The sequence below is a fragment of the Papilio polytes genome, unplaced genomic scaffold (genome assembly GCF_000836215.1).
Source record: "Papilio polytes unplaced genomic scaffold, Ppol_1.0 DF821956.1, whole genome shotgun sequence".
Classification (NCBI taxonomy): domain Eukaryota; kingdom Metazoa; phylum Arthropoda; class Insecta; order Lepidoptera; family Papilionidae; genus Papilio; species Papilio polytes.
Window position 1 is genome coordinate 494,870 of NW_013527248.1, and position 14,461 is coordinate 509,330.

At 36.0% G+C, this 14,461-nt stretch overlaps 1 protein-coding gene across 2 annotated transcripts; it reads right to left on the minus strand.

Annotated features, from left to right (window-relative positions):
• Window positions 1-168: 168 nt before the first annotated feature.
• LOC106107542 (putative trypsin-6) lies at window positions 169-12,580 on the minus strand. Of its 2 annotated transcripts, XM_013288419.1 has the most exons (11): window positions 12,502-12,579; window positions 11,788-11,872; window positions 9,860-9,910; window positions 9,370-9,467; window positions 8,361-8,484; window positions 6,417-6,485; window positions 5,784-5,909; window positions 4,943-5,133; window positions 3,827-3,969; window positions 1,400-1,534; window positions 169-426 (listed from the first exon to the last, which is right to left on the minus strand). In XM_013288419.1, the coding sequence occupies exons 3-11, from the start codon at window positions 9,862-9,864 to the stop codon at window positions 292-294; spliced, it is 1,026 nt and encodes a 341-aa protein (XP_013143873.1). In that variant the 5' UTR covers window positions 9,865-9,910; window positions 11,788-11,872; window positions 12,502-12,579; the 3' UTR covers window positions 169-291. The 2 variants fall into 2 exon arrangements, with proteins under 2 accessions (XP_013143873.1, XP_013143872.1); XM_013288418.1 differs by lacking the exon at window positions 11,788-11,872 and having other exon boundaries at window positions 12,502-12,580.
• Between the last annotated feature and the right edge of the window lie 1,881 nt (window positions 12,581-14,461).

Below are 14,461 nucleotides of genomic sequence, written 5' to 3' on the forward strand. Positions count from 1 at the left end.
AAAGTGGGAAAGAGAAAATAAGTTGCTGCCAACATCAAGGAAGCAAGATTGCCAAGGTTTGTCATGTCATGTCATTTTCACATTCGGTATTAAGTATTTGACAAATGTAAACAATAAAATAAAATTTTCATAATTTCATGCGGATGAAGCCGCACGGGAACAGCTAGTACTTACTAATCGTCAAAAGAATTGTCAAACTAATCTATTTTATTTAGACATATAAACTGCGAGAGTTTAGTCAAAGCTGGTTTAAAGTTCGATAGACTTTTAACGATAGTAAACGAGTCTAGATTAGTTAGCGGAACTTTCGTCGACTCTATCGAGTATCCAATCGTAGTATTGATGTACAGCAGTGGTTGTGATTACAGACTCACTTGTTGCTAGCACTATACCCGCTACGTAGTATGCGTCGTCGTTTTGACGTAGCTGGGGAAAGATAAAATGATCATTACCCTGTCCTTATCCCCAATTTTAGTGCAGAGTATTATCTACCTATACTTTTATAATAAAGTGTAAAAACACACTACTTTATGGCGTAAGATGTCTGCAATCATAGCATATTTTTGAATAATTCTTTCTTTTACGACACGCTTTACTATATATTTTCACGCTTTTAAACTTGGGGGGGTAAATAAATTGGATAAAGCCCTTCATGTGGGAAAGGGACCATAAACTACAAGCTGCCAACATCAAGGAAGCAAGATTGACATAGTCATCATGACTTGTCATATTGCTATTGATAATTTGACAAATGTGAACAATAAAATAAAATTTTCATTATTTCATGTGGATGAAGTCGCACGGGAACAGCTAGCTATACTAATATCAAAAAGGAAAGGAAAGATTTGTATTCTTCTATGTATTGGAATTACGCAAAAACTAGTGGGCTATTTTGAAAAATCTTTCAGTGTTAGAAAGGTAATTTATCGGTGAGTAACATAGGCTATATTTCGTTTTTTTTATTTTCTCGCGCACGAAGGGACGAGCAATAGCCAGTCGCAAATAAAATTGAGGTAATAATGCTCTAACGATATTGTTACAAAGTGACAAACATTTCCACACCAGTCATACTAATGTTCTAAACTAGCTATTGCTAGCGAATTCCTGCGTAAAATTTATAGCCTATATACGTAGCTTTCTAACGGTGAAAGAAGTTTTGAAATCAACCCAGTAGTTTTTGAGTTATTACAATACAAAAATTCAAATCTTTCCTCTTTATAATATTAGCATAGATTTAAAGTTTAGATGGATGTTTATTAGAGTCTATAGCCTAAATAACTTAACGGATCTCGATGAAATTTGGTATAGATATAGAGGATAGACTGGAAGAACACATAGGCTACTTACTTTTTTTCCACTCGTGGTCGCGGGCGAAAACTAGTTTATAACGTAAACATACCTCATCTTGGCAGAGTAAAGCCGTCCCCTTCTCCGGTTGGTAGTCGTTGAGAGGCAACACCGCGCAGATTTGTCCTAACGCCGACTTTACATTGAAGGACTCACATCTCTTAGGTAAGGGCACCACTGTTGTTATCTAGAAACAAAAGGTTAGCGTGGTATGGACATATTATGCGACGAGACGATGGGGACATAAACCTGAAAGTGTTAAGAATGAATGTTGATGGCTGCAAAGGAAGAGGAAGACCAAAGAAAGTATGGATTGTGTGAAAGAGGATATGCTTAAAGGAGTGGATTCAGATATGGCTGATAGAGATGTATGGAGCAGCACATACTGTGCCGACCCTCTAAGGGATAAGGGCAAGTTGATGATGACTGTTGATATCTGTTGAACAAACAATGCTGGGTTTCTGAAGTTTACTGTAGTTGAATGTTTATTTTATTATTGAACTATAATCAGTATCGACTGGTTAAAAATAATTAGGAAACCGTCCATAAATCATCTTACTTCTTACTAATATTATAAATGCGAAAGTTTAAATGGATGGATGGATAGATGGATGGATGGATGTTTGTTAGCGTTTGTAGCCTAAACCGCTGAACGGATCTCTATGTAATTTTGCACTCGTTTAGAGTATAGTCTGGAAGAACATATAGGCTACTTTTTATCCCGGGAATAATTACGGTTCCCGTGGGATTCATTAATTTAGTTTTTTAATGTTTACTCGATCATTCTGCAACGGTTCAACACATCTTATTGAAATTTGGCACAGATATAAAACAAAGTCTGGAGTACACATGGGATAAGCTTCATCCCCGAGAAATGTCCGGTTCCCGAGGGATACGTAACTTTTTGTAATTTATATAGTTTGTATGTTTTTTAATACCACGCGGACGAAGTCGCGGGCTACAGCTCGTATAGAATAAAATAATGAGGTTTGGCTTAACAACTAAATTTATAAATGCGAATGTTTAGATGTTTGTTAGAGTTAATCTAAACTGAACGGATCTCGATGAATGTCATACATGTAGATAGTCCGGGACACATAGGCTACTATATCATCACATCATCACCAGCTCACTATAGGTGCCTTTTTTTTTCACGCTGGGAAAATGCATTTACGCATCCCCCCCATTACCAGGGGGGTATGTGGGACTCGCCGGCCGAGGATGGAGGATGGCCGGAATACCCACTAAAATCCCAGCGGTGTTCCTTCTGCCCGCCAGTGGCTGGGTCATGGGAACGCTCGTGCTTTCTTCCGCAACCCAGCCGGCGTCGTTGGCTTAGCGATCCCCGCTTGCCGGGGACGAAGTCCCCGGACTACTCGCAGGCGCACCCGGAACACCAGGGTGCGCCTGTGGATTTAGGGCGCGCGTTACGCTGCGCGCCCTACGGCTATAGACGAGGGGTGGCGGGGGAGGGAGGGCGGCAATGTATTGCCGCCTTCTCCGCCCCACTCGTCTCCATCGGATTGGGGGCGCGAGGGGATCTTCCTCGCGCTCCCGTTCTAGGGGTTCGGAGCCTACCCTAAGTTAGTGACTAAGACATAGTCAACCTGCACTGCGGGTTGACTTCACACATATCTTTGAATTTCTTCGCCGATATGTGCAAGTCACTTAATTTCTTTTAATTAAAACCTAATCGCCGGCGAAAGCTATAAAAAATAATCCAAAACCGCGTGTATACTTTTTTAGTTCCACACTAGCTTTTGCCCGCGACTCCGGTTAAATTAAAAAAGTTAGTAAAGTATATGTTCGTCCAAACTATACTCTACATCTATGCCAAATTATCCAGATCCGTTCAGCCGTTTAGACTACAAGTAAGTTAATCTTACTAATATTATAAATGCGAAAGTTTAGATGGATGTTTGTTAGAGTTTGTACCCTAAACGGCTGAACCGATTTCAATGTTATTTGGTATGAATGTAGACGATAGTCTGGAAGAACACATAAGCTACTTATTTTTTGACCGACTTCCCAAAAGAAGGAGGTACTCAATTCGTCTGTATGTTTTTTTCTATCTTTTTTATGTGTGTTACGGCATAACTCCGCCGCTAGTGGACCGATTTTGATAATTCTTTTTTTATCCGAAAGGTAATGCTTGCAGGTGGGTCCCATTTTTTTTGGTTGATTTTTGGAGTCAAAGACTACGACGTATTAGTTTAGCTCAAAATCGCGCGACGAAATTTCGGGTCATTTTTGCTTTCTTTGCTTACGTAGCCTAAACTATAAGACCTACATAAAAATGATGTATGGAAGAATTGTAGCCCTTTAAATTGTGTCTTTTTTAATTCCACGCGGACGGAGTCGCGGTCGAAAGCTAATAATAAATCGAGAAACAGTTCGTTAGTTTAAGTCAAAGATGTTCTAAGTCTGCTGTCCCTCCCAGAATCATGGATTACGAAATTCCTTCAACATGGATACATACATAGGAGTTATTGTCCGACATAGTGATGCATGTGGTCGCAGGTAACGGCGGCGCAGCGGGGAGACAGGCGGGGCTCACCCAGCCCGGCGCGCGCTGTGCACGGCTCAACACAACTAAGGCGATGTCATTCTCATGCTTTTTACCTTAAAACAAACATTTATTGTGGACTAACATTGGTATTAAAGCCGACTTTAGACGATACTAGTATCGGTACAGTAAAACAGATGGGGCGTATCTAGATTGTATTTAAATACAGATACAAGATACCAAATACGTATCATATATCTGATATCTATACTAATATAATAAAGCGTAAACACACACTACTTTGTGCCGTAAGTTGTCAGGAATCACAGTATATTTTTGAATAATTCTTTCTTTAATAAAAAGCCTTACACTTACGTTACGCTTTAGGCTATATATTTTCACGCCATTAACCTAAGGGGCTAAATATTTTGGATAAAAAAACATAATATAATATAATAAATAAGTTGCTGCCAACATCAGGAAAGCAAAATTGCCAAGGTTTATCATGTCATGTCATTTTGACATTTGGAATTGAGTATTTGACAAATATAAACAATAAAATAAAATTTTCATAATTTCATGCGGATGAAGCCGCACGGGAACAGCTAGTCTGAAATACTTTTGACTAAACTATTGCATAACTGTTGTGCGTTTGTCAATTATTTCGACGACCTATGGCCTTAGTTTTTAATTCTGCTTATCACAAAGCTAAGTCTTAGATCTGGCGTCCATTTTTGTCCAGCGCTCTAAACGAGCCCCGATATTCAAGCTTTTTTATGATATAAGGTAGCAAACGAGCAAGCGGCCTGAATCCACTGGAATGGAAAGCGACCGATGCCCATAAACATCCGCAATTGCATCGTTGCCTGTCCTTAATTGAAGGAGGAGACGCACATAAAGAGGACATTTCCCCTACCTATGAGTCTCCTCCACCGTCAAATCCACTTTTCCTTCCCATACTTTCCTCTAACAAAATTGGTGGAAAGGGAAAAGGACTAAAATTAGGCTTAACTTGTGAAAAGATATGGTTGAAATCGAATAGCTTAGAACCCCAATCATTTTAACTTACTTAAGCTAAAGGTAACTTACTTGGTGTGTAAGACGGGTGGATGATAATTTTACGAACGTTGATGACGTCATCGCTGTTCTTAATGAAGCTAATTGCTACGTCACTTGAAGACAGACCTTGGAGGCAACTTGCTGATGTCATCACAACCTCAGTACTTTCCCCAACAACGGTCCCCGCGCATAATACTTTGCTATCGCCGTATCTTTCCTTTCTGCGGACAATGCATACTCTATGACGTGTGTGTCAAAGATTATGTAATCCAGAGGTGTATTAACAGACTGCCAAATAAGTTTGTATGCGTATGTAATTTTTTTTTTTATGTTTTATTTTTAAACTTAACTACTTGACAGATTTTGACGAGTGATTCATTTGATTCGTCTTCTTCCCCTAATTTTAGTGTTATAAAATAAATAGAATAGCCTATAATTTAATTCTACATACAATTGACAATAAAATAAATAAAAATAAAGTTTTAAATCAAACAAATATTATAAATGCGAAGGTTTAGATGGATGTTTGTTAGAGTTTGTAGCCTAAACTGCTGAACGTATTTCGATGAAATTTGGCATAGACTTAGAGGATACTAGAAGAACTCACTTTAGTTTTTTTAATTCCACGCGGACAGAGTCGCGGGCGGAGACTATTTAGAAATAAAATAATTTACAAGTTACTCTTCTAATATTAGTTTTTTGCTTGTTTTCTGCAGATTTTTTTGCCATTCGGCAAAAGCCTCCGACCTTTTCCTCTCATGCTTTTTACGCGCTATTCTCCACATCACTGCCACACGCTTAATATCGTCATCCCATCTTTCAGCAGTCTCCCTCTTTTTCCCTTCCCTAGGGTGTGTTAGTATTAACTTACCTGTAAATCCACGCCCTCCAAGGGTATTCACCGAAAAGTACTGAACGGACTGTTGACTTTTTTTGGCTTCTTCCATTTATTGAAATTACGTGGTCTGTCGTTTTACCACACGTGCCACCGTGTGCCCTGAAAATAATTTATAAATACGAAAGTTTAGGTGGACGTTTGTTCGAGTTTGGAGATTAAACTATAGCCTAAATTGTCATAGATGAAATGCATGAAGTTATAAAAATTGTTTTATTGATTACATTTGTCAAATTCAATAGCAAATGTAAAAATGACATGATAACAAAGCATGGCAATTTTGCTTCCTTGATGTTGGCAGCAACTTATGGTCTCTTTCCCACATTATTTTATCCAAAATATTTACCCCCTAAGTTTAAAAGCGTGAAAATATATAGCCTAAAGCGCGACGTAAGTGTAGGGCTTTTTATTAAAAAAGAATTATTCAAAAATATGCTGTAATTGCTGACATCTTAGGCAACAAAGAAGTGTGTGTTTACGCTTTATTATAATAGTATAGATATAGATTGAAGCTTTAATTTACAAACACTTCTAACTAATAGCATTCCTCACATCACTATTCATCATCATCACTACTAATGGGTAGGAAATAAAATTCCCGTACTGTACCTGGTTCCTAAGTTCAGTTGAGGGACACAGCACACCGTTGTAACAGTAACGCAATCCACACTCTTCAATCTAAAACAAGGATGTATTTTTAGAGTGGTTATACCTTAGGGCAGCCGCTCATGGCAAATACATAGTACCAAGAGTTAATAATTATTACGGTAGAACAAATGAAAAACGTTTATCATACATGCTCAATAACTTACTACCTGAAATAGCAAATCTAAGTTTAAAATTTAAACTATTTGTTAAACATTTGGAAAGCCATCTTTTTGATAATAGCCCTTGAATTTATGTATATACAGTATATTATGTATGTATGTATTTTATGTAATTTTACACAAAAAAAACATGTCATAAAACTATCCTACACCACTACGACACTCTACATATGTTGTATTGTAAATTGTAACCAGCGCACCCGCGGACAAACCATTTATATGGTTTTTGCGGAGCCAAATTATTATTTTCTTCTTAACTAATTTAGAGGACAATTCTAGTATTGATAATAGTGTAGAGAATTTAGCGATGACAGAAACAATAGCGAAATCCAATTCGATTACGTACGGCTGTAGTAGAAATAAATATTTATTTACTCCCATTATTTGTTATAGTCATTATTAATTTGAGAAAATAGTGTATTTTTTAAATTCATAAGTTATAACTATAAATCTATCGATTCCAATTCTATAAGAATAAAAATCGAAAATCGATAAGATTCATGACTGATTTTACACAACCCATCCCTAATCAATTTGAAATGAATTGTCAAACTAATCTAAATTATTTAGACACACTATAACGAGTATACCTCCATATAACCTCATAAGAATCAAAGCGAGACTGAATTTTATTTCAAGTACACGTCACGTACAGTGTAGAAAAATTCTGTTATTTTTTGAGGTTTTTATCGTACACATTTTCGTAACATCAGACGATGCGAAGCCGGGGCGAGTCGCTATCGCTAGTCATACTTATAAATGCGAAAATGTAGAAATTGTTAATGGTTGTCATATGTAGAGTCTGGATAACACAGGCATTGGAGTCTCCGGTAAAAGCTACAAAACCAAAGGATATTAAAAAAATACTGTATTATAACTAACTAGCTGTTCCCGTGCGATTTCACCAGCATAAAATTATTTTATTGTTTACATGTCAAATTGCAAATGTCAAAATGACATGACATGACAAAACTTGGCAATCTTGCTTCCTTGATGTTGGCAGCAACTTATGGTCTCTTTCCCACATTAGGGTTTTTATCCAAAATATTTACCTCCTAAGTTTAATGGCGTAAAAATATAGAACCTAAAGCGTGACGTAAGTGTAGGGCTTTTTATTACAAAAAAGAATAATTCAAAAATATTCTGTAATTGACATCTTAGGCAACAAAGAAGTGTGTGTTTACACTTTATTATAATAGTATAGATAGGCATAGATGACACTTGAAACATTTTTCACATAATCTCAATAACCGATAGTCAAAATCACAAACAAACAAATAATTCAAACAATGAGAAGCGTCTTCAAACATTGAGATAGCCGTACAAAGTTACAGGTGAAAAAACATTCAGTCTATACATTTTCCAATCTATATCTATACTATTATAATAAAGCGTAAACACACACTTCTTTGTTGCCTAAGATGTCAGCAATTACAGCAAATTTTGAACAATTCTTTTTTTAATAAAAAGCCCTACACTTACGTCACGCTTTAGGCTATATATTTTCACGCCATTAACCTAAGGGGCTAAATATTTTGGATAAAATACCCTAAAGTGGGAAAGAGAAATTAAGTTGCTGCCAACATCAAGAAAGCAAGGTTGTCATCATGTCATTTTGACATTTGTAATTGATAATGTGACAGATTTGAGCAATAAAATAAAATTTTCACAATTTCATGCGGATGAAGTCGCACGGCAACAGCTAGTGTTTGTATAACATACTTACTGTAATCTCTTCGGTTCCGTTTTGTACGATTTGAGCTTCTCATCATCGCATAAATAACACTCATTACACGAGTCGTCTAACTCGCCGACAATTCCGCCGCAGGTAGCTCCTTTCCCTGCACGAGCTAGAGACAAAAAAAGTGTCTAAACACTGCCAGGGGAAGAGAGTAAACGAAATGTAAACAAATGACATGACTGTAGCGAATTGATACAATCCTATCTTAAAACAGAATCAAAAGCAAAATACAGTAGAACCTCGATAATTTAAAGTCCAACGGAAACACAAAGTATTTTAAGTTATAGAGGTTTTAAGTTATCAAGGGTCTATGTGGTAGAGGTTTTTGGCTCTGATGGGAAGGGAACATATTATTGGTTTGTAATAGGTTTGAGTTATCGTGGTTCTATTGTATACGTCCTCAATAAAGGGCTCCGAGCCTACCCTAAGGTTGACTAGTTGTTGATATATGTAAACTACGAGCTGTCGCCCGCAAATTTCGTTAGCGCTGATTAAAAAATAAGTCATCTATCACATTCCCGCGTCCATCTACCTTCAACCAGCTATGTTTCAGTCAAAATCCCGTCCAAATCGATCCACCCGTTCCAGAGATAGCGGTCCGGTCGCCATTTTGACAGTGCGGAATTTAAAAAAAGTAGCCTATAATATGCCCGTCTATGTCAGCTACCCTTCAGTGAAAGTCCGCTCGAAATCCGCATAGTTGTTTCGAAGATTACCCGTAACAAACGCGGCTTGCGGACAGACAGATAGACAAACATTTTTAAATGCGATTTTCGTTATCAGCTACTTCATTCAACAGATACTTCATTTTTATTATATGTATAGAGAAAAAACTATGTTACGTCTCTAATCTTAATCAAAACTAATATAAAGAGTAAAGATTAATCTTTGTATATATTGAAATAACTCAAAAACTACTGGGGCAATTTTAAAAATTCTTCCACCATTTGAAAGGTAATTTATCGCCAAAAGCTTGTATATTAATAATACTCACGTTCTTCCGAAAATAATGTTTTCAATTTCATTTCTGCTTGTCTTATTTTTAAGTCTTGGGTGTGTACAAAAGTTGCCAGTGTTAATATTATCCATAACCTGCAAGAAAATATCTATCTATACTGTTATAATAAAGCGTAAACCCACACTGCTTGTTGCCTAAGATAACAGCAGTTGCAGCATATTTTTGAATAATTCTTTCTTTAATAAAAAGCCCTACACTTACATCATGCTTTAGGCTATATATTTTAATGCCATTAAACTTAGTGGGTAAATAAATTGGATAAAAACCCCAATGTGGGAAAGAGACCATAAGTTGCTGCCAACATCAAGAAAGCAAGATTGCTAAGGTTTGTCATGTCATGTCATTGTGACATTTGCTATTGAAGTAAACAATAAAATAAAACTTTCATAATTTCATGCGGATGAAGCCGCACGGCAACAGCTAGTATACTAATAAAATAAAACGTAATATTTAGCATTTAACTTACTTCATCTTCTTTGTTTGTTTGTTCTTCTATTTTATGTTATCTTTGGTTTTTCTGAAATTAATATTTAAATAAAATTAATATGTTAATTGACCAACATTGAGTTAGGAAGAATATCAACTCAATTTTCTTCTATTAATTTATGTATGACAGTTGTAATCTCACTTTAAACTATACTAATATTATAAAGAGGAAACATTTGTATTTTGGTTTTTAATTTCAACGGAAGAAGTCGCAAGCAACAGCTTGTATATATCTAATATTAATGTAAAGAGGAAAGATTTGTATTTTTGTATCTATAGAAATAACTTAAAAACTACTGGGACAATTTTAAATATTCTTTCACCATTAGAAAGGTAATATATCTGTGAGTAACATAGGCTATATTTTGTTACTATTAATGTTAAGGAACCATAAAAAAACAGCGTATTTCTGGAACCCGGCGTTAAAAAATCACTACATTTTAACTTTTCTGACTTACGCCTTTAGAGGTATATAAAAACGATGTATGTGAGAATTGTAGATATCAAAAAGTTCTATAGAAAATTTGAAATAACTCAAAAACTATTGGGTTCATCATCAACTTGCCCTTATCCCTTATGGAGGATTGGCACAGTATGTGCTGCTCTTCCATACATCTCCATCGGCCATCATATCTGAATCCACTCCTTTTTTAAGCATATCCACTTTCACCCAATCCATTAATAATTTCTTCTGTCTTCCTCTTCCTTTGTAGCCATCCATATTCATTCTTAACACTTTCAAGTTTATGTCCCCATCGTCTCGTCGCATAACATGTCCATACCACGCTAATCTTTTGCTTCTCAATTTCTCCACCACTGGCGCTACTTTCAAACTTCCTCTAATATACACATTCTTAACTTTATCCATTCTTGTCCCACCACACATCCATCTTAACATACGCATCTCAGCCACATGCAATCTCCTTTCATCCGCAACTTTGGTGGCTAACATTCAGATCGGATTCAGCTGCAAAAAATACAGCATTCAGATCCATACAATACGACAGGTCTTATGATTTACTAATAGATCTGTTCCTTAAGCTAAAAAACTACTGGGTTGATTTAAAAAAATCTTTCACCAATAAGTAGTTACGTTATCAGTGAGTAACATAGGATACATCTATACTAATATAATATAGCGTAAACACTACTTTGTGGCGTAAGATATTAGGAATCATAGCATATTTTTGAATAATATTCTTTCTGTAATAAAAAAAGCACTAACGATACGCTTTAGGCTATATATTTTCATGCTATTAAACTTAGGAGGCAAATTAGAAAATCTTCATGTGGGAAACATAAAAGACAAGTTGCCAACAACAAGGTTATGTTAACGGTTATTTTGTCATTAGAAATGGAGAATTTTAGAAATGTAAATCTTACTTATCTTACTAATATTATAAATCCGAAAGTTTAGATGGATGGATGTTAGCGTTTGTAGCCTAAACGGCTGAACGGATCTCCATGAAATTTGGCACAGGTTTAGAGCATAGTCTGGAAGAACACATAGGCTACTTTTTATCCCGGGAATAGTTACGGTTCCCGTGGGATTCATTAAGTTTTTTAATGTTTACTCGATCATTCTGCAACGGTTCAACATATCTTATTGAAATTTGGCACAGATATAAAACAAAGTATGAAGTACACATGGGATAAGCTTCATCCCCAAGAAATGTCCGGTTCCCGAGGGATACGTAGCTTTTTGTAATTTATGTAGTTCGTATGTTTTTTAATACCACGCAGACAAAGTCGTGGGCAACAGCTCGTAATAAAATAAAGTTTTTATAATTTCATGCGGATAAAGCACGGTAACAGTTACTTTATTATAATTTTTATTACCAGACGGACGAAGACGCGAGCAACAGCTATAATTTGATATTTTCCTTATTATTGACAGCAACTACTTACTTTATTGAACTACGTTAGTTCAAAAGGTTATCACAACTTCGCACTGGGTTTTTTTTTTAGATAAACTTCCAATCCGAAACATTTACTGCAAAGTTAACGAGTCATACATTAAAAATTATTGCAAAATATCTTTTAAGTGAACACTAAACTTAATTAAAAAAACAACCTATTTTATTAACTTTATGTCTCTCATTGTTTAACCCTAATAGTATTGTCTTGAAATCTATATCTACGAGTATATCTATACTAATATTATAAAGAGGAAAGATTTGTATTTTTGTATGTATTGAAATAACTCAAAAACTACTGGGACAATTTTAAAAATTCTTTCACCATTAGAAAGGAAATTTATCTGTGAGTAACGTAGGGTATTTTGTATTATTGTTTTAATTTCACGCGGACGAAGTCGCGAGCAACAGCTGGTCTAATATAAATACGAAAGTTTCGATCGATGGATGTTTGTTAGAGTTTCTAGCCTAAACTATTTAACTGATTCCGATCAAATTTAGTATAGATGTAGAGAATAGTCTAGAAGAAGACATAGGCTATTCACTTTTGTTTTTTTTTTCACACGGACTCGCGGACGAAAGTTAGTTCCAAAATAAATGTTTATTACCACATCTATTTGCAGTTCTCCATATTATATTATTTATATATTTCTCACTATTTCCTTATGAAATACAAATTATTCGTATTAATATCATATTTACTTACGTATAGGAGTAATCTTATATCAAATTGACCCTGAACTCAAAACCAGTTTACATTTACGTGTTTTCCAACCAATTGTACGAACAAAACTAAACAACTAGACGTGTACAGTCTGAGTCTGAACCGGTTCATAAGATCCGCACACAACCTTGAACCGCTGAGCTACCACTCAACTCTTAGCTCACGGTAGTAAAAAAAGTGGTTATTGTGCGACAACCATAATAATTAGATATAGGCTATCGCGGACTTTTATTTAGCTAATTAAATGAGCTACAATTCTTCTATACACCATTTTTATGTAAATCTTATAGTTTAGGCTACGTAAGCAAAGAAAGCAAAAAGCACGCGATTTTGAGCTAAACTATTCAACTACGTCGAAGTCTTTGACTCCAAAAATCAAACAAAAAGATGGGTCCCACCTGCAAGCATTACCTTTCGGATCACAAAAAAAATTATCAAAATTGGTCCACTAGCGGCGGAGTTATGCCGTAACACACATGAAAAAAACATACAGTAAATATTTCACGGCTAGCATTTATTATTATCCCTTCGTCTCCGAACAAGGCACTTTTTTTTAATTTAATGGCGATGATTTCCGTGACGCAAAATGAGTTAACTAGGAACCGGTACACTAAGCTTTATGCGAACAGATCTGCAGATCATCGTGATTTACCCATGACTATAAATAACATGTTATTCATAGCTAAATATCAGTTACAACTGCTTTTGTTAATCAGTTACTGTAGTTTTCTTCTTGGATTTACATGCTTTTTTTTTTATAACATAAGGTGGCAAACGAGCAAGCGGCCACCTGAAACCGCCAAAATGGCGAAGCGACCACTGCCCATAGACATCCGCAATTGCAGATGCGTTGCCTACCCTTATACGACGGAGGAGGAGACGCACATAAAGAGGATATTTTCCCTTCCTATGCATCTCCTCCGCCGTCAAATCCACTTCCTCTTCCCAACCTCTTCTTATAAGAAAAGGGTGGTAAAGAGAAAGGGACTTAAATTAGGCCTCCGGCACTACACTCATCAGACGAAACACGGAATTGCTTCCATTTCACGCCTGTCTTCTGTGTGGTCGTGGTATTACTGGGGGCGTGCCGGCCTATTCGTGCTAAGATGTTAAAGCGGGCACTACCACTGTCAAAATTATGCGATTATTTGTATGTGAATTTGAATCTAAATTTTTGAATTCCATTGCGAGCTGTCTTATGCTGGTTTTCTGAGGTTTTTATTTATTTTATAATTACCTAGTTATTTATTAGTGGTAAAACTTAAGTAAAATAGTTCGAAACTAATTTTATGAATATATCGAAGCACAATCGAATGGTTAAAAGTAGTTCGGAAACCGCCCATTAACCGAAGAGGGATTCGATTACTAGCGCGTATCTGTCGCTGTCAGGGTTTTCACAAACCAAAAAGTTTAAGAACCCGAAGAAAAAGACGATATTGTATTGATAATAAATCACACTTCATACTAATATTATAAATGCGAAAGTTTAGATGGATGTTTGTTAGAGTTTGTAGCCTAAATAGCTGAACGGAACTCGATGAAATTCGGCAAATATGGAGGATAGTGTGGAAGAACACATAGGCTAGTTACTTTTGTTTTTTTTTCTATATTAAGCGGACGGAATCGCTGGCGAAAGGTAGTATTATAAATGCGAAAGTTTAGATGGATGTTTGTTAGAGTTTGTAGCCTAAATAACTGAACGGAACTCGATGAAATTCGGCAAATATGGAGGATAGTGTGGAAGAACACATAGGCTAGTTACTTTTGTTTTTTTTCTATATTAAGCGGACGGATTCGCTGGCGAAAGGTAGTATTATAAATGCGAAAGTTTAGATGGATGTTTGTTAGAGTTTGTAGCCTAAATGGCTGAACGGAACTCGATGAAATTCGGCAAATATGGAGGATAGTGTGGAAGAACACATAGGCTAGTTACTTTTGTTTT